The 20829-nt window shown below is 46.6% G+C and overlaps 1 protein-coding gene across 1 annotated transcript in view; it reads left to right on the top strand.

The window, feature by feature from the left end:
• ARHGAP32 (Rho GTPase activating protein 32) overlaps positions 1–20829 on the top strand; it is a 147266-nt gene that overhangs the window by 61378 nt on the left and 65059 nt on the right. The window contains exon 6 of the mRNA XM_042882458.1: positions 15420–15506. Within this exon, the coding sequence (XP_042738392.1) occupies positions 15420–15506 (87 nt within the window). The remainder of the gene's footprint in view (positions 1–15419; positions 15507–20829) is intronic.

The raw sequence follows: 20829 nt of genomic DNA, 5'->3' as shown, positions 1-20829 counted from the left end.
TGTCAGAGATTGTTAAACTTCTCTAATGGAACGAAAGCCTTCGGTGAGGTCATTTTTTCTGCCCTCTGTTTGTGTGGGGTGTTTTGGATTAAAAACCAAACCCAAATAAATTATCTGTTTGGTTTTCAAGAGTCAAGTGTTGCTTTCCTCTCGTGGAACTTCTCATGCCTACCTAATGTCATGAAGGTGAAGAATTTGGGTCATTCATCAGCTCTCCTTCAGGCAGCCCAGGAAGTAATGTTTCAATTTTCTGTTATGGTTTCAAGCAAACCAGGGAGAGATGGAAGATTTCCATTTTTAACAAAGAATTATCCATGCGCTGTCGTAACTCTTTGTGTACCAAATGGATTAATTTTTAATTTTCCCTTTCAAAATCACTTTAGGTGTGGACAATGTACTGTACTTTCTGCTTAGATTAAGTGTGCATTTGTCTTGCAAATTGCTGTGATCAAATTAAGGCTTAAACAGCCACTGCAAAACAGACTGTACCTTCAGCCCCCCGGCTCTGTGCTCAGTCTGTGTTAACAGGAAGATGCATTCGGTGGTCACTGTTTTCAGACCAACCTTCATGAAAAACCAGGGGATGGAAGCATGGTAAATGCCAAATGCACTGCGTTTCACACAGCCTCATTTGTAAAGATGAGTGGCTGTTGATCTTTCCCACTTCTGGGGTCATGGGAGGAAATAAAGTTAAGTTTCCCCTCGGCTTTTATCGCTTCCTCCTGCCAGAGAAGGGGAGATTATTTTCTTTCACTTGCTGCTCCTTTAGTCAGCAGGAGGAGTTGGGACTCGGCCAGCTAATAAAGAATGCTTTTCCTGGGGAAGGAGTTCTCAGATGTGGTTGTAGTAACACTGATTTTCTCCCCTTGCTGCTTTTCTGTCTCAAGCCTGGTCCTGCAGGTTCTGGCTTGGAAAGATGTGTGCACGTGATGTGCAAAACTTGTTGGCTTTTGCCTGCAGTCTGCTTCTGAAGCTTCTAGTGCAGTTCTGATGGTGGCTTATTACCTACAGAACCCTGCCATGTTTATTCATCTGCTTGCATAAGGCCATGGATTGCAGTGGGAGGATGTGCTTGTGCAAACCAAGCTTCTTTATTCATTGATTGCTGCCGCTGTATAAGTGTGAAAGAAGTGATACTACACAGCACAGCTCTTGATTTGGTCTCTGTGTTTAAAAAGTGTGATTGCCTCTGTTTGAGTGGTTTGGAGGTGAGAAATCACAGAATAAACCTATCTACACTCTGAGGAAGGTGAAGGAATCCTTAGGAGTTGTGATGGTGAGGAAGGATCGATGGTGGGATGAAGCAAATTGAGCTCTGATGGCACAGTGCTCTCCCTGCCATCACAGAGGTGGTTTGGGGGCTGTTCTCTGTGGTTCCCTCTCCTCCCCTGGAACTCCTGAGGACATTTCAGGTGTATGAGGTGTTCTTTCTGGTGCCTTTGGCTTTTATCAATGGGGGAAAATGTTAATATTGATTTAGTGAGGGAGGAAACAGAAAAAGCGAGTGAGCAAGAGCCTAATAGCCTGCAGTGACAAGGCTGTATCAATTCCCAGTTCTCTCAGAGGACTAACGTGCTTGTTTTTAGCAAATGGAGAAGGTGACTCTGAGTAAAACTGTCACTGACCTCCCACAGAACTTAATGGATTCTGGAGCTCAGAGCAGGAGGGGCAGTCATAACTAACTCTGTGATTTTAATGCACTTTCCTGGAAAGTCAGCAGTTTTATGAAATGCCACCTGCAGGAAGAGAAAAAGTATATATGTGTCTTGTGTAGCTGTAATAAATAAATGTACTTCTTCTTAATGTTTTCTTTTTACTATAAGCGAAGGCATTTCTCAATAAGCTGAAATAATAACATACTACAGGTTCCAGTTGGTTTCTACACTTAACTCATGTTGGCAGCGTGTAAAGCGAGCCTGTTTAGAAATGATGGCTGAGAACTGTAAAGCAGCCCAGATCCTGGCCCCTGCAGCATCCTGGCCCATGCAGTGGCTGCTCAGGGTGGCTGGGAGGGCACCTCTGTGTGCTGGGGGAGGTGGCAGTGACCACAGCAAGGGGCTGTGCTCTGCAGGGGAAGAAAGGGCGCTTTGTGTTGGGGGTAAAGTCACTTTTTCTTCTAAACAAATAAATAAATAGGCAACTCCTTTAATTTGAGAGGCTTTTTGTTTCTCCCCAAGCCGGTCCCTCTGGCAGAACCATCCCCATTGTCCCAGCACTGTAAATATTCCCTTAGTTGTCCCAGCCTTCCATTTGCGGCTGAATGGGGAAGATAATCATCGCCTGAGCCCTGCTATACTTTGTAGTGCAATGCCATCTAGTGTGCACAGTGATGCAGGCTTCTCCGGCTCTGGAAATTCAGGACAGCCGTTGTCATCAGCTGCAATGAACTTGGAGTGCCACGAGCAGCCATTTGTGCAAAATCTCATTTTCACAATTGTTTGGTGGTGCTGGAGCGAGGTGAGGGTTGTGGGTGGGGAAGGACAGGAGAAACGGTGATGATTTGCCCCTCATAGAATCATAGAATGGCCTGAGGATGTGTTTTTTTCTTGGCATATGCTGATTTTGTGTCCTTTACATGCTTCTTGATTGGGCTTTAGAACACATCCAAGGTTTTTCATCCAGTTTGCTCTTAGCACTGTTACCACTTGTGAAATGTGCGTATGAATCCCTGCTTGAGTTCAGATCCCACACCCTACCAGCCTTGGGAGCATTGGGACCTGACCTGGCTGTTCTGTGGACCTGCTGGTGAATAGATGTGGTGCAGGAGAAACAAGCCTTCATGTTCCCCAACAAGTGTTTAGCAAGAGAGGTCTGCTTGCAGGCGCTTCCTTTCCAGCACCAGTTTTGGTATCTCTGTGTGATGCCCAAAATGTTTAATTCTAGATACTGCCAGGAGGGGATCAGTGCCTCCCCAGGTGATGACTAAACCTCAGCGCAGCACAGGCTGCCAGAGAGGATTAATTTCTGAGTAATCCCGTTTTGCTTTCAATTAATTGTGAAATCAGACTTTAATAGGGTGTGAAATGGAAACAGAGAGGTAACACCAGATGCCTTCATTTGCATGTGTTAATCAACACAGACCCAAAACAACAGCAACAAAAACTGGAGCCCTTCACAGTGTTGGGAACGCTTCATGTTTGACCATGTGCTTTTTGGTGCATGAGTGGAAGGTCAGGAGCACTTTTTAAACATGCACCAAAGATGGCAGTGTCCTATCAGAGCCCCGAAGTACTGTGCTTCCAAAATGCCAAGTGTGGTGATGGAAACCCATCATTACATTGAATTGGTTTTGCTTTGAACGGTAACGTGGAAAGTATTTACTTCTCCCTTTTTGAGCACAGCCTGTGGTGTAACCAATATCGCAGCAGAGTGGGCATGGGAGCTCGGTGTATCAGAGTGCCTCTGTCCAAGTGCCTGCTGTTATTATAGTCACCAGGGGGAATTAAGGAGTGACTAAAGGTGGTTTCCTTTGGAGACAGACCGGGTTTTGCTTTTTGGCTGCTGCTTTTTGGTTGGCCTTCCAGTTTTAAGGGAACTCGTGTTGGAGTTTTTGCCCTTTCTGGTGCCAGGCAGAGGCTCTGTCTGTGATGGAATGCTTTGCTGGTTGTAGGTGCACAGTGAGAGGGGAAAAGTGGCTTTCCCAGAAGCCACGTATCTGCTAGTAAGAGCACATATTAACCTGTTCCCACATTCCTCTTCTGCGCTTTGCAGGAGATACCCATTTCAGGATCTGGTTTGCCATAGATTCTCCTTACTGTCCCATCCTGTAACCTCTGTGCCGGTGGCAGACCAGCCTGCGCATCACTGGGGCACCACTTCTGTGTCAGCAATCACTTTTTGGTCTATCAGAGAGGAGTGAGGGGGGAGCTGGGAGTCACCCTTCGGATGGGTAAAGGGCAGCTGGAAGGCTGCTGATTACCCAGCTTTGCACAAAGTGAGGCTGCTGGAGAGGTGGCTTCAGCTGTAGCACTGAAAGGCACCAACTTCCTTCATTTCCTACTGTGTGTTTTCTTGGTGCACCACAGTGCTGTGTGTTTAGGTGTATGAGAAGCAATCTTGTCAGTTCTGCAAGCTTGTTGTGCTTGAAAACACAGCAGCCAAGAGCAGCTTCTGGTAAACTTCCCAGTGAAGTGGTCATATTTCCACATAGTGTATGGGCAGGCAGGCATGTAAAATGAGTTAATATTTATTGCAACTGCAGGCAGCACAGAAGGAAAGCTGGGAGAGCTGCACCCAGGGAGCAGTAGAAGGATCAGGGCTGGAGTGAGAGAGTTCCCTGTCATCTTCCTGCATGCACTTCACTTATTGGAGACATAATGAGAAAAGTGTGCAGGAAGAGAGTTTGTTTATCATCTATCCATCACTTTGCAGTATTGCACTTAGAATACAAACTTCTGGGAAATTCCTGCAGCACTGTGTTAATGGAGTGAGCCTCTGCATTAGCACCGCTGGATGCCTATGTGACAATTTGCTGTCAGTTCTGTGCCAGCCCACCTCTGTAGCTGCCTGCACTCCCAGCACAGCAGCTGATGTGCTCAGCTCCTGTTGGCTCCTGGAAGCAATCATGGTGACCTGCCTGCTTCTGTGAGCTAGGCTGCAGAGGTCAGCCAGGATCTGGCCAGGTCTCCAGTCAGACCTTGAAGTAAGAGCATGAAGTTGTGCTCTGGAACTGTCAGATTTCTGTTTTAATCAGGGAGCTCCAAAGTACTGGTATGTAAGGAGGGAGCTGACTGTGCTCCTTCCTGCAATGGTGAAAGAAATGCCAGGTAAGGGCAGAGTGGCTGGCATAAGAACTGCATGCATGGTTAGTGCCTCTCTGTGGCTGCACCTCCATGTCCTGTTTGCTAGCAAGGTTGCTTTGAAGGTGCAGTGCTGCATGGTGTGGTGGTGGTGCTTTGGATGCTGATGTGACCACACACACAGAACAGGGAACCCCAAATTTTAGGCTCAGAGGAAGGACTGCTCTCCTTATCAGGTGCTGATTGATGAAATCCTGTTGGTGTTGGTCGCAGTGCAGACCCCTCAGACAAGAGAATGCTTCTAGCTGTTAGCTGAATAGGAGAGATTGTGACAGCAAACTTTTCATCGTTGGAATACTTGTTTCCTTTAGAGAATACATGTAGCAAACAGAGCCCCGTTGTGCTGGGACACACATCCTGCTTGGATCTGGGCTTGCACAGCACCGGGGACTTGAGAGGGATTTAATGCAGCTTCAGCTCCGCGCATTTTGATACCAGAGCAAAGGGAAGAGGGACGAGGAATCGGTTGCCTTAAACTGTGCTGTGTTTCAGGCATGTGATGGCAGTTTGCTGTCATTTTTTTTTTTTTCCTTCTGAGCCGTAGCAGCAGACTTCTGTGCTGCGCCTGAACACAATCCCTGCATGCATTCCCTCCCTCTCTGTTTCTCTTGGCTCTTGTTAAACTCCACGGCTTGTCTTGTGGGACCTTTCCAATGAGACAGCGAGCGGGAGAGAAAGGAACGCCACTGACTTCTCTGCAGTGCAAATTGAGCATGAAATGGGCAGTGTGGATACGGCTAACGGGGCTATGGAGGCAGACCTTAAATGCTATTCATAGGCACGTTCATCTGAAGGAGCAGCAGCACCAGGAAGAGAGAAGGAGGAAGCCAAACTGGGGAGTTTAATGGGATTTTGCTGTCCTGGAGCTCTCGCCGTGCAGAGCCGATGCCTGGAAGGTTTTTTCAATTAGCTGCTGGGAAACTGAGGAGAGACCTGGAACTGCTAGGCCTTGGCTAGGGGAAGAAATATCCATGGAAAGAATAGATCATTGTAGCAGGGGTAAGTAGTACGCAGCCTTTCAGTCATCTCTGTGCTTGATAAAAGATCCTTTTTGTTTGCTGACGCTGTGTAATAACAATGCTAAAATAAAAGCAGCTGAAAGAAAGCCTTAAGGATGGCACCGAATGTTAATGTGGCAATAAAGAACAAATGGAATGAGCTTAACGGGCAGTGATTTCTTTGCACAATGAGCAGATGTAGTTTGCAGGGGCTGTCTTATGGGGATGTTAAAGATGAGCATCATGCCAGCTGTGGCACTGCTTGCAGAGGTTAACCCATGGCCTTTTGCTAGGCTCTGTGCTGAGCAAGTCAGTCTGAGAGGAGTGCTGATGAGGGAGGAGAAAATAGCTGGGAATGGGGCTGGGACAGCCCAGCACTGGGTTCTTACCTGTGCAGAAGTGAATGGCTGCTCTGATGTATTTATATTAACTTCAGAGACTCTCAGACTAATTAGAGAAATGAGGGGCAGTGAATGAAAGACTGTGCTGCATGTTTTGGTGCTGGATGTGCTCCGAACTGCTGCCAACAGTGCCCAGAATGCTCCCTTTGGGATTTAAAAATGAAAATACTGCATAATATATTTCTTTCCCATTGATCCTTCATGCTGCTTCTTTAAAAAAAAAAAAATATCTTCAGATAATAAAGCAGCATCTTTTGCTTAAGAGGATGCAGTTTTATGAACTTATAGCTGCATAAAGAATCCTATAAGCATCTGTATGTGTTTCTGTTTGACAGTGAGGTGGAGCTGTGTGGGACACAGATGTGGGTGAATCTTTAACCAGGTGCAGGGACACACAGTGATGTTAATGGCAAGCACAGAAGAATTTACAGCAGGGAACTTATTGTAGAATGGCATGTTTTGTTTTTCTCATTCATAGCCACAGAACCACAGAACTGGACAGGATCAGTATTTGCCTCCTGGATTTTCCATATGCTCACCACAGGCAGTTCAGTGCTGTCCCAAACTCCGCATAGGCAGTGCACATCAGTATGCAGCATGCATGAGGCCCTTGTGAAATAGTGGTGAGACTTACCCTGGCACCTTCCTTGGGAAAGCTCAAGTCTCTGTAAGCACTTGAGATGTGTTGTAACCCCTCCCGTTGTGCTGAATCAGCTCTCCGTGTCTTTTGTGCTGGAGAATTGCGACTTGAAGCCCTTCCTGTTTCCTGCCTATCTGCTCCCTGCTTTGCACGTGGCCCAATGAGCCTCTTATTGCATGCACCACATTTGCATATGTGGATGAGGGCATCTCTTTATGTAGGATTATTTTCTGCTTGTGGTGTCAGGCTGAGTGACACCTCTCATATGAGCTTGTGGTTAGCATGACACAGAATAGCTGCTGATAAAGTTATCTGTGTCACTGTAACGTGAGCTGCAGAGCTGCCGTAAGTCAAAGAAGCTGAAGGTTGCTGCTTTATTCCTGTATTGCAGAGCAGGACAAGGAGGCTGATGTGGATATTCTGCTTTCAGAATGCTTTGCTGTTTGCATGGCACTGCCTCTTGTGTGCAGAGTTCAGGAACAGAGAGAGTTAAATGAATTATTTGGAATCTATCTAGTTGACTTGTGCAGGTTTCTTTCTCCTGCTGATTCCTTCCAGCACACGGCTGTGTGTAGCCGTGGCTTTTGCTTCTTTCCTTCCTTCTTTCTTTGTTGTGTTTCACACTCTGCAAGCTGTGAATTGCCAGGAAACAGCTCCATGTGCTCTGGAGCTCTGGGGGATGAACTCCCAATGATGTGCAGCTGCAGACCTCAGAAGTTCAGAGAGAGGAGGGATTGGCAGCACTGTGCCTGGTGCAGGGCATGATGTGCTCTGGTCTGACCTGTGCTCAAACTCCTTTACATCAAAAACAACCCAACCCCCTCTGCCTGTTGCTGGAGGTGTCTGTGCCAGTGTTTGCACTGACATTTTACCAGCAGTGTAGCATGAGTGGGATACTATGCCCTTAATCATTTAAAGCATCCTTGCAAATGCTTTTATTGACGGAAATGTTTCGTTTATGTGATATGTTGTTTTATGGAAAATGAATTTGGAAGAAGTGACTTGTGTACCTCAGGACTACTTTCATTTCCTCCTGGCCACATTGCCCTTCTTGCTTGTTCCCCTCACCCTGTGTCCTCCCCAGTGACTGTGCAGTGAACCATGTGGGGCTGCAGAGCAGCGTTGGCCAGTGGTGCTCAGGCAGGTGTTGGTGCTCAGCATGGGCATCGTGCTGCTCTGCCTGTCAGAGCTGCATGCTCCATGCTCTCTGAGCAACAAAACAAGCATTTAATCAACAGCATGCCATAATAGAGGCTCTGTATTTACTGGAACCAGATGCATGTGTATCTCTGAGGCTTTACCCTATGAGCTGTTCTTGCCATAGCTATTTTGATTTCCATCATAGATGCGTTAGCTTTTCCCCTTGTGTTCTATCCCACGGTCTGTCTCTTGGTGGAGCTGATGGAGTCAGCATCAGATTCCATTAATTTACCCTCTGGTGCTTAAGAGTACACTGTGTTTATCCCAGGGCTGCTGCAACCAGGAGCCTGGTTGGCACAGCACTGAGCAGCACCTAGCGGGCTCTGCTGAGCGTGGCTTTGCAGAAGGAGCAGGAGTGCCTGCACCCATCTGTATTCTCTGATACATTCTGGCAGTGATGCACCAGCTGTGGCCACAGCTCCTGGATCCAGAACTTGGCTTGTGGCTGCCATGTGGAACTCAGTGCCCCGCTGGATGCCTGGCAGAGCACAACCACCCCACACCCACGGCAAGCTCTGGTCTTAGTGTCGTGTTTCATGCTGTCTTCTGAAACCTCAGGCACTGGAAGTAGCTCCCCCACAAGAAAGAGAGGAGAAAATGAGATCATCATGGAAGCTAAAAAGCGCACATCTACTTAGGAAAGAAATCTGTAAAGCAATCTGGTGGCAGTCCTGTATTTTTCCCATCTCTTCTGCAATTTCATATGGACCTCTATCAGATTTTAGCATCTCTGTGTCAGTAGGAAGGATGGTTGGTGTTCCCCAGGGTCTGTGCTGGGTCTGGAGTTGTTCAACGTCTTTATAGTGGTCTGGACAAAGGGATGGAGTGCACCCTCAGCGTGTTTGCTGGTGTTACAAAGCTGGGAGGGGTGGCTGATGCACCATAAGGCTGTGCTGCACTTCTCTGCAGGCAGCTGCATGGAGCAGGCTGTTGGGTTAGTTTGTTTTTAATAACAGCAGATGCTTTAATTTCATGAAAACATTCTCTTTTTAGACCCTAAGAAGTTGTTTCTGCCTAATGGAGTCCCTAATGGTTGCATCTAAGAAGTTTTTATGAATATTTTATAGGTTATGAAGATCGACCTTCTTACACATTTGGAGGAAATAAACAGGGGAGACCACATGAGAAAACACTTGCAACTCGATACAGGAAAATCTGGGCAAAGTAATTCTGATACAGCTCTGTGGGACTGTGTGTCTCAACAAGCTTAGGCATCAAATATATTTGGCTTAAGAATTAAAACAACAAACTCTGGCAGCATAGAATTAAGCTGCCTGCATTGGCAGCTGAACCTTGGATCAGGGACTTAGGGTGAAGTCTTTTGAAGTTGTGCATTTCTAACTGCAGTCGGAGTTGAAATCCATCAAGGTTAGGCTTGAATTCTTCTTCACAGAAGTACAAACTGGATCCTGCTGTGCTTTGTGTCTGAGAGCAGCATTACAGCAGCAGGCATGGATGACACCACCTCTCCAGAACCATGTGGAAGTGGCCAGGAATTGCCTTCCATCTCTCTTGCTGTGAGCAACAGGCTCAGGACAAGTTTTTTTCCCCCTATTTTCACATTTACTTTCTATTACTGGCATAGTGCTTTAGTATTTCTTAATCTGACTTATTCTTTTTGTCTAACTCATTACCTGTGATACTCAGGGTTGAATGTCTTGCACCGATCCTTAAAACAAACTTAAAAACATGGGGACTGAGGCTGCTGTGTTTGCAGAGGAGTCTCTGCTGGCATGTACACGAGTGCTACATCCCCTGTGCTGTGGACTGCTGCAGCTTTGCAAATCCTTTCTGACAAGGTGTGCTTCTGGATGTGCATACACACAAGCACCCAGTGAGCCACGTGCAGTAACCCAAGGTGGTTACATCACCAAGAAAACAAATTCTTCATTCTCAGCTAGAGCAACATAATGCAAATCAACACCCGTCAGCCTGATGCTGATAACTTCAGTCAGTGCTAAAAGCAGTTGTTGAATTTCTGGAGCTGGCTGCTGCTGGCACGTAGGCGCCGTGCTTTCTGACTGCCATCTACTGGGGCTGTTCTCTGCTCTGCCTGAGCAAATGCAGCTTCCTGCTCTAAAGGCACAGCGTGAGCAGAAATCTGTGAGCAGCAGTGTTCAAACAGCCTGGGTGATCTTTCTCCAACGTTACATCCTGGAGTCAGACTCTGAGGTGCCAAATCCAGAGCTGATTACTTCTCAGGAGATGCTGCTCTTTGCTGCCTCACAGGGATGCCATTTGCTCACCACCTGCAGTGGCTGCTCAGGTGGATGGAGGAGCTCCGTGTGCATGGATCCCTGCATCCTTTCCTCTGCCTTTAAAGTCCTCCTCCCCAGCAGTTTTGATTTGCAGAGAAGCTGAAGGGATTCCTCAGCTGCTTCAGTCTCTCAGATGGACAGAACTGGACAGCGTGCAGGCATTGCCTCTGGGAGCTTATACTGAAAGCAAAATAACAAAATAACCCCAAAAGAAACCTGCTGTGGTGCCCGTAAGGCACACATGGAGCCTTATTCTGACCTCTGGAATGTTTAAAGCAGCTGAGGGTGCTGCTATGGGTGAGCACCTGCCTGAAGCCCTGGCAGGGTTTGTTGCTCCATGCAGTGATGCTCAGCTGAAGGGATGCTGACTGCTGAATAATCATGCTGCCGTAGGAAGGAAGCATCTCTCATGTAATTGGCAAACTTAAAATAGTTCTCTACGTTACTATGGGCAAAACACGCTTTCTGTAACCTTTTAAATTGACTTAATGCTTGTTCTTATTAAAGTTAGGCTTTCTGAGCACACCTGTGAGCTCATGGGAACTTGTTTCTGCAAGGAGGAGAATTTAAGCCAGCGTTTAATTTCACCCTTATCTCTTGTGACCTCCTTACTTGGAACAGTGATGTTTTCTTTTGTACTCTGTGCAGCCCATGTGGAAAAAATAGGTTGTCTCCCTGGGATCCGTTTGCCTCTTTACTGCAGAGGAGCAGCCGAGCTGAATTCCACATACAAACACCAAGCTGCATTCCTCAGTGCACCTCAATGCCAATGTTAGCAAACCTCCAGCATTAATCTAGGTGATGTTTATACCCTATCGTATCATAGGAGCTTTACAAAACTGACATGAAAACTCATTGCTTGTTGGCAGTGAGCACACAGCATCCCGTGCACACGAGGTGTGCAGTGAGCAATGCTGTCGCAGCGCTGCCAGCACAGAGCAGTCATCCAGGGCCATGGCAGGAGATGCCTTTTTTTGAGCTCTGTTTGATTTCTTCTGCTCTCAGGTGCCACTTTGGAGATTTCAAAGAGCAGCCAATAAATGGAGCTTCAGATATAGAAATATTTTGTGAATGTTGCTCTCTTGGCTTTACTTTCATCCTTACTTCCGAATATTTGTGCTTGGGTAAAGCTCCTGTGCTGGAAGTTCTGCTCTGGGACCACAACTCAGCATGAAAGGGATAAAGCAGAAGATGGGGAATAGTGTGGGAGCCAAATAAGTACATTTAGCAAGATAAATTCTGGAAAGGGGGAAGAAGGCCACAGCTAAACACGTTTTGACTGTCAGAGAAGTTAGCTGGAACATGATTCACTGCGCAGAAAGATTTGCCATTGTAGAATTTCAAATACAATAAAATAATGACTTTGGATATATATATATATATATAAAGAGGTTTTGAAGGGTCCTCCTTATAGGAGAACCCAAAGCAAGGAATGGATCCAGCAGAGAGAAGGTGAAGTGTGTGATCAGCAGGGTGCTTTGAAGGGCACTGAAGGCGCCATGCGCTTGGAGGCTGCAGCTGAACAGCTAATAAAAGATTTTTCTTCTGCACCTCTAAATTTGATGAGTATGAAGACATCCTCAGGATATTTGGCCATACAGTTATTTATTTATTCTTGTTAATAGAACAGGGAAATATTTCACTGGAAAATTAACATCAGATTTCTTGCTTTTGACCATCAGACATAGCTTTCACCCAACTCATACTTCCTAAAGCATTGCATAAAGTTGGCATTTGTCCTGTGGTTTTTCCCTCATTTGATTTGTTAAATTGCACAATCATCGTTAATTAACGAGAGGACAGACATCGAGGAGATATTGGAAGCAGTGGTTTAGAAAGCAAAGAATTGCACTGCTGCTATTGTCAGACCAAATCAGATGTAACAGCGCTTTGGAAACTTAATGAGCTTTTGCTATGGCTGAGTTTGAGCAGCAGAAGTTTCAGCTGCGTGTGCCTGGCTGCTTCAGCCAAGGAATTAACCTTAAATTCCATCTTGGAAAAGCATAAGAAGATGACCAGGTTTCCTTGGAACAATGACACATCCTCTGCCAGGGAGAGCGTCAGCCTTTCCACTGACTTAAGGCTCCTGGCAAAAAACACTTCTTCATCGTTCTGCCATCTCGCCGTTCCTACAGACGTGTGCTGTGTTTGAGTTGAACCCTGTGGAGGTTTTGCTCACCCATGGCTGTGTGGGCAGCTCAGCCCCATTCCTGGCAGCTCACTGACCCCCTGCCTCCTGCAGCACTGCACCTGGTGCTGCTCAGCACAGCTGGATGCCTCCAGCACCCAGTGAGGCTGCACCCAGCCTGATCCCTCCAAGCAAATTGAATTGTAATGTTATGAAGCCTTGCAGTTTTTCTGAGTCTAGAGAGGGCAGTTGTGTGTTCATTTTATGTCTTTAATTATTTTAGTTGGCCGTGAAAGGCATTTTTCACACGATGAGAACATGCGTTTGCGTTGTGTCCTGCACAGGTTGGTGCAGTTTGCCCATGCTGCACAGCAGCTGTTGTGGCAGTAATGGATGCGCTGCATTTCCTGCATGTAGACCCAAAGAAGCGACATGTCAGCAGATGCACCTGCTGCTCAAGGTCTGGGATCCACGTGCCATGCAGACAGGATCACAGTAGGGCTGACCCTGTGCAGCTCCAGACAAACAAATGAGACTCTAAAGCGCCTGCTGCTTTGCTCCAAGCTCAGACCTGCCAGAGTTTGATGCGAGGATTATTCTTGGAGCGAGAGCAGAAGGAGCTTCCAAAGCCACTTTGGAGAGGACAGCTGAGAGCATTTGTTTTGTTCCTTGCTAACCTCATTCTGCACACACATAGACTTGCGGAGCTACCGTGCTTTTGATTAAGACTCGTGCGCGTGCCATATCATAACCAGCTTTCCCTCCCGTGTTGTTGTTTATCTCTGCAAGAGGAATGACCAGTAAATCAGTAAATCACTCTGCAGGGGACTCCTGTAATCACTGCCTTAGCTGCTAGCTTACTGGAGATGAGCTGCTTTTTCTCTGGTGGTGAGGAGACCACAGGAACCTGCAGCATTTCTAAGCCCTGCCTGTAAATGTTATCAGTAAAGTCTTGGCGAGGAAGTGCTGCTCTTTCCTGGCAGAACTGTGTACCAACAAGGTATGTAACTTCATTTTGTCTTCCAAGTTACCAATTTGAAACTGTTGCCATTGGAGTGGATGGGTTCAATGAGATCGTGTTTGCTTCTGGGACTGGTTTCCTGTTCTTGGAAATCTCTGCTGCTGTTTGGTCTGTTTTCATTACTCATTGCTGGGCAGTTGTTGGTTGCATTCAGTACCACTGCAGCTCTTTTTGGTTAGTGGCATGCGGTGATTTAATGTCATGTGATGTAGGAGGAGGAGGAGGAATTCCACACCTGCTCCAGGGTTTGGTATGTCAGTATGTGCAGAGCAGAGACCCACAGGCTTGTCTTTAGCCACATAAACCAGAGCAGACCTAATGCACTTGTACTCTGTAGGGTGTTTTGTTTGGAAGATATATTGATCTCGGTCACCTTGGAGCAGTATTAATGGATATCTATTAACAAAGCAAAACAGAAGTTAGACACTGCTGCACTGCTCGCGGGCCCTCTCAGGAGTTGCTTCAGCCTCTGCTTTAGCACACATAGACCAGGAGTTTGTCTAAGGGAACACTGAGAAGCCCTAAAATGAAAGCAAGCTACGTGGGTGTGAAGGCAATGAGTATAAATCAGCAGCTTAATCCTCAGGTAGCTCTGCTCTTTCAAATGAAAAGCGATCTCAGTTTGCTGTAACTCAGCCCTCCTACACACAGGGACTTCACGCCTACAGATGATTCACTTTCTATTTCTGGAGAGGTCGTGTACAGACTTGGCTCGACATGAATCCCAATGGGTGCACGTTACAGTGTGTGTGAGAGGAAAGGTGATGCAATTCCACCTTTGACTTAACTGGACCCGTGACTTTTCCTACCCTGTCTCACATCGCACAGAACTGGGTCCTGTGCATGTCAGGGGGCTGCTGCAGGTGTGTGCTGTGACTTTGTGGCTGGGCTGCTGGCTGTCCTGTCCACAGAGCTGCAGGGATGTGCTGTAAGGAGGCAGGGCCTGGAATTCCATCGTGGGCAGATGGAGTGGGTGCACGGACCCTAAATAAGCACAGGGCACTTTAAGGGATGGAAACTTTTCTTCTTGAGTAGGAAACCTGCTTTTGATTGACCTGCAGCTCCATGGAACCTGACAGACATGGAAAATATTGCCATGTATTGGCTTTCCTTTAACTGCATGTTTGGTTTGAAAATGTAGTAGCACTTCAAATACGAAATTTGATAGTAAATGATAAAGTGATGGGGAACCCCAGTGAAGAAATAAGTTATTGTTATCACATTCATGGCAGCATGCAACACACAGAAAAGTCCAACTTACAGATACGTCTCTTTCTAGAATGCAGTTTTTGGGTGTAATTAAGCTAACCGTGTTAAAGACCCCCTGAATTTGGGTTGATCTGCAGGGCTCTACTGCACACCACCTTCATAAGAACGTGGGAATGTGTCAACATTGTGAAGTTCTCATTGAAAAGCTTTTGAGATGAAAGTTTGCTCTGAAGGAGGAAGGAATTAGTGGGACCAAAACGGTGTCAGGAAGCCAAGAAAAGAGTTTGCTAAGAAGGTGGAATGGGAAAAGGCCAAGAGTGGTCAAAGGGGATATCTCATGGGTTTTCTGGAGAAGGGATGGATGAAATTGGAGAGGATCTCTGTTATCTGGCATGTGAATAATTATGGAGATATTTTCAGGGAACAATTAATTTGCAGACTTCTAAGCCAGACGTTTAATCCCTGCCTTGAACACTTTGCCTTCCTATGATTGCTTTATTTTTGAACCATGTTTTTTATTTTTAAGCTATCAGGTGAGATGCCAGAATCCAATGGCATCAGAGGGTCTGTGCAAGGCATGAATGCTGAATATTTCCTATCTGATGACTGCAGACAGGCTCTGCTCCCCGCTTCCCTGAGACTGAGTGTCTTGGAGCGAGCTGATGTGACTGCAGTGCTGTGTGCGTTGTCCCATGGCTGGCTCAGCCCTGCTCACTGACCTGCTCTTTCTCTCTCTCTTCCCACCCTCTCCCCATTCCCTTGCAGCTTTCGCTCCCAGAAGAACAGAGCGAAGTGATGAGGAACGGCTGTGAATCCAAGGAACTTGTCTACCTTGTCCAGATCTCTTGCCAGGTAAATGCTGTGTTTTCTCTCCCCCACGTTGTTTTGCAGCCCATGTTTAGTAACCCAGCCTTGTAATGTTTTGATGTGGCACTTCCCTGCAGCACGTGTGGGTTTTTCTCCACTTCCCTCCAGCTCAGCCCTCAGAAGGATGCTGTCTGTAGTGCTGTGACCAGCTAGTCTTAAGGAAACAAATCCCTTGGGCAAATAATCCCAGCCCCAGTTTGTGCAGAGCTGCACAGCATGACCCAGGGCCACAAGCATGCATGCTTCAGTTGTGTCTGTGTGTGTGCCCAGCAGCTGAAGGGAGCACAGCAGGGATGCAAGGGGAGGAAATCCATGTGCAAGGCTGTGGCTGGTGCTGGTGGTGAGGCTGCTGTGAGCCGTGGGGCAGATCCACCCCCAGCAGTGACACCTCTGCTACTGCAGAATCGGAGTGCTGTGCACAAATGGATCTGTTGCTTTGTGCCTATCTGATAGAACAGGGATGGGGACTTTGTAAAACGCTGCGTAATAGGCTATCATGTTTTAATAGACTGAATGAAATGGTTGTCTGTGGGAGACCAGTTGCATTGGCAAGTTCCATTGAGAATTAATGCCTGCGTTTGGCATTTTCCTGGTCTCAGCATAGCAGTTCTTTTCATGATTCATCTCAGCACTTCTTGAGCATCCATCTCAGCAATTTGTACTGAACATTAATGGCAATCACCGTGGAGTCTCTCTCTAAAGCTCTTTATGTGGTTCTGCTGACCTTTCTTGGGTACTAAAACAAAGTGTACAGAATAGGGATGCGTGTGCAGCCTGCACTGGATTGCGTGGGGCAGAGTCCAGTGACTTCCAGTGAGATTTTTCAAGGGATTTAAGGAATCTGAAGACTTCAGATATCGTCAAGGGTCTGTAGGACCTGCAGGATATGTGAGAAGAGGAGCAAGCCCTGGGAGCTGCAAGTAGCAGTGAATTGCATGCAAGGTTTGGGTAGTGCTGTGGCCAGCCTGAGCCCAGCTGTCCTGCAGTTTGTCTGAACTGCTGTCAGCCCTCGGATGCTTTGTGGGGATGTCTCAGAATGTTATTCAGAGAGCTGATTTCTCTGGGGACAGCATGGTGAGTCTGCGCCTTGCACATGGGAGATGCAGTTTGCAGCCAGGCTGAACAGAGCTGCTGCCCAGTAGATCCAGAGGCTGCGAGTCGTGCCCAGCTGCTGAGCTGTTGCTTTCTTTTTCAGTGTTCTACTAAACTAAAATGAAAGCACTGGGAGTTGGCCTCATCACTTTAAAGGATGGGCACAGAACCAGTCACCTTTGCATTTAGAAATCCTTCTGACCATCTCAAATGTCTCCACGCCCCAAGTTTGTGATTCATCTCGTGTCAGTCTGTGCCTGTCTCTCAGATCCTTGCGAAGCTGAGAAACTCATGGCATCTGGATTCAATGAAAGGATAGGCATGAAAGGAGCTGTGCAGCTGAGTATCATTTCTGCCGTGGAGATACTTCACCCCTGACATCTCGTGGCCTCCCCTAATGTCCAGGGAAAGATTCCATTCTGTCACGCAATGGATATCAGTGGCGTCTGGATGGGTTTGGCTCCACATTGGAATTAAATGGGAAGTGTGAAATAGCTCATGGAATGATAGTGCAGCAGAGAGAGGTTTTGGCAGGATGCCTTTTTATCAGGCCAAAAATATTGAGGAGGGGGGAAAAAAGCCTATAAAACAAATTTCACTTTGCTTGCCCTTTGGATGTACTACTAGTATTGGTGTGCAGCCTACTCCAGCAGCTTGCAAAAGTCTCCTTGATTTCTCAGATGGACACAGAGAAAAGCGGTTCTGCTAATTAGAGTTATATCCATATGCATTTAAAAGCTTTAAAATAGCTGTTTTGTAAAAGCAGAAAATAAAGATTCACAGACTGACCAAGGTTGGAAAAGATCTCCAAGATCATCCAGTCCAACCGTCCACTTATCACCAGTATTTCCCACTAAACCACATCCCTCAGAACAACATCTAAGCGTTTCTTGTACACCTCCAAGGACAGGACTCATACCCACCTCCATGTGGTGCACAGCAAGAGCATTTTTGATTGTTTGGTGACTGCTTTGCAAAACCTTCACAGATAAAGTTTAAAAAAATGGAGATGTGTGAAGTCAGCTTGTGAAATACAGACTTTGTGTGGGCTGCAGGGGGTTCTGAAAGGCCATTCTCAGCTTTTCTTCTGCTTAGAGATCTTAGGAAATGAATCCAGGTTATTAGCTCGTAAGAAGTGGAAATATATGGAGAGCTGTTCCACGTGGGTTTGAGAAGTGGAAAGGTGGGATTCTTCTGATTCCTTTGAACACATTTAACCATGAAGATTAGCAAATGGCTAAGGCAGTGTTGTTAGTTGTGTTTGAGAGATCTGCTAATGGGTTTCCTTTGTTTTGCTTTGGTGTTTAGAACAGCAAAGGTGGATCTTCCTTTTCTTGAGGAAAATTGCACTGTTTGGCTGATTTGTACAGGATTGCTTTCAGGAAGCGTGCAGTTCCTGCTGCTGACTGATTGCTGCCATTAAAACAAATATAAATGTATTTCTGTGATGGAAGAAGGAATGGGCGAGTGGGAAAAGAGAAAGAGCTTTAGAAACAGTTTAGAAATGCTTTTCTGGGAAGAGGAGCCCTGCGTTGAGTTTGCGTTTTCCCAGTTTGCACACCGTGTGCCACCTGCATTTTTGCTGGGAAGAAGAACATCTTCAAGGAACGTTAGGGATGGTTTTTCCTGCAGGAAATAGAAAAGCATGAGCCAGTTGGATGGGTGGTGTGAGGGCTGTGCTGTGCGCCTGCTGAGCTCCATGGGCAGCAGCTGCAGCAGTAACTGCAGCCCTTTGGGGAGTGCAGCGCGTGGCTGAGGCCTGCATGAGGTCGTGCTGTATCTGTGCACTGTGAAGGCTCTTGGACAGTGTTTGCAGCCCTTGCTGACTTCCAGAGGGGTGAGCAAAGGTCTGACGATGGTCTGTGACACAAAGACCGAGTGCCACACTGCACCCTCAGCTCCCTGTGTCACTGCTGGGTGCTTCCCATGGCATCGTACCCATGTCCTGTGCAGGGATGCTGCTGCATCTGCATCCAGCTGGTCTCAGGGCAATGAGCTCTCAGTCCCAGCGTGGCTTTTCTCTACGTTTCTGCTCACATTTGCAGACCTCGTGGTGGCAGTAGGTTGAGCAAGTCCATGTTGTTGCATGGGATGCACATTTCTTTGCACTGTTCCTGTTGTTTGTTTGCAGCAGCCGTTGCTGTCTGTGCTGTATTCATTTTGATTGATAGAATAAGGTCTCTGATGCAGTGCATGAAGGCATTTACACAAATATCTGCCACTCGTATCTCCCGGCTCTGCCTTGCACAAGATTCCAGCTCGCTATCTCCTGTCTGAAGAACAGTTTTGCAAAACCCTGAAGGCAACCTCATCCAGCATCCCGGGGCTGGTAGTGTGGTTGCAGTAATAAGTGCTTCAGGGCAACAGGGAGAGTGCCAGGAAAAAATGAGATCCGATAGGAAGAACAGTCAGGACTCCCCATCCTGGGTGGTTTGTGGGGAGAGGAGAGTGGAATATATGTTCACAGAAGCAAATGTCTTACTCAGACTCTAATGTCTTAAGTGCTGTTTGCTGATTCAGTCTGCCTGTGAGAGTCCTTATTGGAAACCACAACTGCTTGCAGTAGGATTTTTGAGTCAAGCATTCAGAAATCTTTTGTATGATTGTTTTGTTTTGTTTTCCTTCTTAAAAGCTTTTTCTTTAATGTATAATAGCTTTGTCTTGTGTGACTGAGGCTCAAACACCTCGAGAACTGTTACTGTGGAAGTGCTGTGAAATTTCTTCCTGTGAAAAGCTACAATTCTTTAAGCAGATGGGACTCTGAGGGCCAAATTCTGGCACACAAAATGTATAATTGTGTATGTGTGCATCTATCTGTATTATATATATACATAAGAGATTGGGATAGATCTATGTGGAGCATCCACGCTGGATCCTACCCAAGGCAGAATCTCTTCCTCACCTTTCTTAACATAGCATTTGCTGCCGTTGTTGTTTAAGGAAGAGTTTGCAAAACAAAAGCAGTTGCTTTGTCATTGCATTGCATAGTGAATTCAGATAATGCTTTACCTTAAGCCTGTTGCTGAGTCCCAGCCGGGATGAGCACTGGATTCCCCCATGGCTGGTGCAGCACTGTCTGTAGCCAAACCAATAGGTGTGAAATGACCACACATTGCAGGAGGGTGTGCTCTGCTTTCTTGCCTGAAGATGACTGCAACAAAGTGCCTGGAGGAATATAGCTTCACCACCCAGTTTGCCTGTGAGATTTGGGTACATCACATGCCTGAAAATCCCAGTTGTGACACCTGGAACCTGTTTATAACTCTCCCAAAACATTTAAAATCCTGACTGTGAGCCTTCATGGGTCAAATATTTCTTGCCTGTCCTTCCGGATGCTCTCAAATGTTCAAACCTCTGCCTTAAGCATTTCTCAGGATGAGAAAGGTTGTTCTGTGTTAGTCAAAAGAAAGCAATTGAACTCCTTGTTCCTGCCCTCCTAATCCATCACTTGATGTGCTGTGCTTGAACGGTTGATCTCAGGTCATACACTGCATGCCTTCCTCTCTCAGTAGCGATAAATAAACGTGAAGTGACACCAGTGGGTGGGGTTAATAAAGAATGTATGAAGCTGGCAAGCTGCCTGGATAGAGTGGTTGGGTTGTGTTCAAAGCTCAGGCACTAGCAGAGCACTGGCAAGGTGTAGAGTCTGCTCCAGGCTTGGGTCTGCTCCAGGCTTTCTGAAAGTAGAGTAGCATCTGTAGAGAAAAGAGAGAAGAGATTGAATTGCATGAGAAACCTTTAAGAATGACATAATTAACATCTACATCTATTACTCTGTAGCTGTTATGATAATATTAAGGGATAAATTCATTCATTAATTAGGACGATTATCATTAAGGACAAGGATCTGACAGGCTGTGCTTTGGAGCTTTGCCACACAGCAGTGATCTGGGTAGGGCAGCACTCACATCCATCAGACTGATGCTGTGCTGTGTCCTTTCCCTTCTGTAAAAGCATGCTGCACCTCACCCTCCCCATTCATCGTGGGGTTTATGTATAACACTGCAATAGTTCATTTCCCAGGGTGGAAGAGTTGTGCCATTTGCTCACTTTTGTCATTCACAGTATATCTGTGCTCTTCAGAAGTTAGCTGCTGCCTTCTGTGCTGCAACAGTGTAGTGAATCCAAAAGCAGCACTGCCCCAACCAACAGCAGCATCTGTGTGAGCTGCCCAGCCTGGGGGACCCATCCTGCCCTCCATCCCCATCCACAGAGC

This window comes from Lagopus leucura, unplaced genomic scaffold (assembly GCF_019238085.1).
Source record: "Lagopus leucura isolate 7727_CA_CO unplaced genomic scaffold, USGS_WTPT01 Super-Scaffold_100034, whole genome shotgun sequence".
In the NCBI taxonomy this organism is placed as follows: domain Eukaryota; kingdom Metazoa; phylum Chordata; class Aves; order Galliformes; family Phasianidae; genus Lagopus; species Lagopus leucura.
This window is presented reverse-complemented; position numbering and strand designations above follow the sequence as displayed.